We start from the raw sequence: 3,938 nt of genomic DNA, 5'->3' as shown, positions 1-3,938 counted from the left end.
TTGCTTTTACAGATAACAGGCCATGGCACACTAATCTATATGCAAAATGAATCAATGATGTTGGATTCTAGGAAGTCAGTTAAAAAAAAAAAATGCATTACATCCACATGACCACGTGATAATCTCGTTCAGATGTTTCTTCACCGTATCTGAGCAGCTTCACCCAATTTGATCCCATGCAAGAGATGTGTAGTTATTACAAATGACACACAACACTACAAATGATACTGGATACAAATGACACACAAAAAACACACTGGACCTTATTTTCTTTGTATGGAGTTTTGAACATCTGTTTCTGTAAATAAACATTTAAGAGTAATTTTTAAGCACTTGCCAAAATGCCTTTCACTGGCAATAGTGTGAAAGGTTATCTTCACAAGGGACAGGCCATGTGTTTACTTTCTCTGTACGCCACATCAGACATCATCATTGTGCATCTGTCGTCATAATATGTATTTATTTTGAGGAACCCAGGCCCTGTCTAAATATAGATAAGGCACACGCACTTCTAATTGGAGGTGAGGAGGGAGGGTCTCAATCTCGTGACTCCGCTTATCACCCGTACCAAGAGCAGCACGGCCTCCGATAGTGGGCATCACATGCTTAGAGTGGCACGTAAGGGGCGCCATTTTGAAAAGGTCTTATGACTTATTGCAAGTTGAATTGACAAGACGTTTTCCAGTCATCACAACAACACAAAGTTGGCTTGAGGATCATTTATTGACGGTATGCATCCATCCTCTGAATATATCCATCCACTCTCTAGTGTAGGCCGTATAAAGCAATAAATACGCTTGATATAAAATTAAGCCAGCATTTGATGCCGCCAGTTACATGTGTATACTTTTTTTTTGGAAGGTTTAAAAATCATAGCAGTCAGCTAAATAAGCTGCCAGGTAGAAACTTAAGGCGAGCAGGACTGCAAGCAGGCTGGGCTGAATACGTGCTCCTTTTTAGCTGATCAAGTGACCTGAAATACAGAAAGATAATGCAAATGTTGACTTCCAGAAAAAAAAAACATTTACAGAAGGAAGGATAGTCTTTATAAAAGGATGATACCTTTGTTAAAGAGAATGTTGGATATTATTCAGGATGTTCCCATAGACAAAGTTGAACAGCTGTTCCTTTGACTTGGTTCCATCTAGTTGCACTGTAGTGGCAAACAAACACAAAAATTGGCGCCGTTTTATTATTAGCAGTTTTTTTTTCCAGTTCAAAAATGTCACGAGAGTGGACACTTACAAACATCAACACCTGTCCTCTCCATGGTGTTCTTGTGTTTCAAGTACATGGGCCAGACGTGGCCGTCAAAGAGGCCGGGGGGGTCTGGCACCGTGTAGTTCCTTGAGCTGTAATGAACAAACAATACATGCAAGCAAGAACATTTCTCAAATGATGTAAAATTGTCGAAATACCGATTGAGAGACTTTAAGTTGGAACGGTTCGAATCTGTGGAGTCATTTATGTACATGTGTCTGGGAATTTTATTGTGAACAATTGGTAATAATCGCCATGGTGACATGAATGAGCTGAACATTTTGAAGTTTGAGTCCGTCGAGACATGTGGTAGTAAGATAAATATGCGATGTTCTGAACTAGTTTAACATTTAGATGTTGGAATGGGTCAAGAAATGAGGAAACAGTAAAATCTCAAATTTTATTTGTAAAATTTGGGCACAGTTCCCAAGAAGTCCTGAATGAGAAAGATTATTATTTTATGTATTTTTTAATATTATTACGCCAAGAAATATGGAAGGAGGAGGCAAATATAAGAGATACAATCGAATAGTTCAAAACTAACTGAGATGTGTTTGGACACTTACCACCTCCTCTTTTTGCATTCTTCATAGGGGATGGAAATAAAGAACCGCTGGTTCAGCACGTCGATCAAAGGTCTGCAAAATGACAAATGAAATGAATTTCTCTTTCCCGCCCAAAAAAAACATCACAGGACAGAAGTGTATCCTTACTGGTAAGTGTAAAGCAGGAAGCCCTCCACAATGAGGATGTGAGTCTCCTCTTTCTGGTCGGGCTTGGGGAGAATCTCCGCATCCAGGGTGTTATTGACTCCGTGAGACTTCTCAAACTTCACTGGGTTTTCCAGCCATGCGTAGATGGTGCTCATCATGGCATCCATGTCCAGAGCAGTAACGACTGGAGATGGATATGAAAGTTGGAGGGAAGGAAGAAGAAAAAAAATGCAGCACACAAATGAAAACCTAACTTTTATAAAGTCCACAAAGCATGCATGTTACAGATGCACACACAAATCCTTCCATACAAACACAGGCTTACCATCATACTGCTTAAAGCCATCTTCAACTGCAATCTGATCTTGGGGCTGAAACATACATTGATAAGATGTACCAAGGTACATACACTAGTGCTACACGCTAAATGGAAGGCTCTAGAAGTGGGACAAAATCTAGTAACGACATGGTAATAGCCCACCAACCCCTGCTGGCAATCCTGATCTTAATACCGAACATTTGAAGGATGAAAAAAAACAAAAATGTGGAAGCTCACCTTGAAGAAGTCATCCTGGTGTACGACACAGCAGTTGGGCAGATTCTTGATCAGTCGGTTGGTGAGGGTGGTTTTCCCTCCATTTGTTACGCTGGAAGGAATAAAAAAAAAAGGTTTAGGTTAATGGTAAACAAATGTTGAATGAGTCATAGTATTTATCAGGAAGCAAGAACAGCATTTATCAAAACTACATTGGTGTACTCTATTGTGCATTTCTGAACTTTGGTTATCAGATGTTGATAAATGTTAATTATAATTTCAAAAATACACAAATGATAAGTAACATGTTACACACACAGACACACACACACTAGAGTTCATTTTAACAGCATGCATCTTTATATTCTGCTTTCTCTCTCTTTCTCTATGCTGAGCAATATTAGCATTAGCTCAGCGTTACAAAGAATTACCAAGGCTCGTTTTCACGCAGGATCATCACTTTCAATGCAAAAAAACATTTTAAAACAGGAATGTCCTCCAACGTGCGCACAATGAGCTGAGCTAGGTTTCATTTAGAATACACCTGAAGAGCGCGGATGTCGCGACCGCTCCCCACGTGTCATGGCCTCCTACCCGCTTAGCAGCTCGGCTAACCCCGGCTAGCTTAGCAAACCGCCCCCCGCTCCATTCATTCTTGTTACTCACCCGCCGATGCCGATGATGTACTTCATGATTTCCGCTGGTAGTTTGCTGCTGGTCGAAAAAAAAAACGCCGCGAAGTCAAAAACGCCAATAGACAGGTGATAAGTGATCGGACGGAAGAAAGCTTAAAAAGAGAAGGTTACAGGAAACGTCAACTACTCGACTCATCCATGGTAACGTTTGGTTTTTGAGTGGTAAGGTTAGCGAGATGTCGCACGGACGCGGTCTTGCACCGAGAGAGGACAGTGAGCTGCTTGACACTTCCACACATACGCCACAGAGCCACGCGATTGGCTATTTAAACACTTTCTCCGGTTGACTAAAGGCAGCGCGGCCAATCAGAGGCTTCCGCAAACCGCAGGCCGCGCCCTCTAAAACGCCGCCCTCTTTCACACGCACCCATTTCAAGATTGAAAAAAAAAGCAAAGCAAAAGCAGGCGTTCATCTCTTGAACTCATTCGGTTTATAGCTATATGTTAACTAACATGTAGGTTACATTATGCCCCTTATTTACCTCCTTCGTGGTTAATTTCACCTGACAAATTCTAAATGGAAAGCGTTTTTTTCCCCTCTCAGTATCATTGATAATATCCATGTACTAGTAAGCAGAACAACCGTGTCATATTAGATGTCTAAAAGTGGCACAAGAAGTGTGGGAAAAAAACTACAGTCGTTCTAGTAGTGGATTGAATTGTCTGACGAATGAGGACAAAGTGTGTACATAGAGCTTTATATGAATATCAAGGTCTGCTTCTGTCACCTGTACC

The 3,938-nt window shown here is 41.0% G+C and overlaps 1 protein-coding gene across 1 annotated transcript; it reads right to left on the bottom strand.

Moving 5' to 3' along the window:
- Positions 1-704: 704 nt before the first annotated feature.
- On the bottom strand, positions 705-3,456 carry mibp2 (muscle-specific beta 1 integrin binding protein 2). Its single transcript, XM_086071969.1, has 8 exons — positions 3,175-3,456; positions 2,530-2,620; positions 2,299-2,344; positions 1,974-2,157; positions 1,827-1,898; positions 1,246-1,352; positions 1,063-1,153; positions 705-973 (listed from the first exon to the last, which is right to left on the bottom strand). Exons 1-7 carry the CDS (start codon positions 3,198-3,200, stop codon positions 1,068-1,070), a joined length of 612 nt encoding a protein of 203 aa, XP_085928095.1. The 5' UTR covers positions 3,201-3,456; the 3' UTR covers positions 705-973; positions 1,063-1,067.
- Between the last annotated feature and the right edge of the window lie 482 nt (positions 3,457-3,938).

Source organism: Leptonotus elevatus, chromosome 3 (assembly GCF_054856555.1).
Source record: "Leptonotus elevatus isolate MCC_2025b chromosome 3, RoL_Lele_1.0, whole genome shotgun sequence".
Lineage (NCBI taxonomy): Eukaryota > Metazoa > Chordata > Actinopteri > Syngnathiformes > Syngnathidae > Leptonotus > Leptonotus elevatus.
The sequence above is the reverse complement of the archived record's forward strand: the minus strand, read 5'-3'. Positions and strand labels throughout refer to the sequence as shown.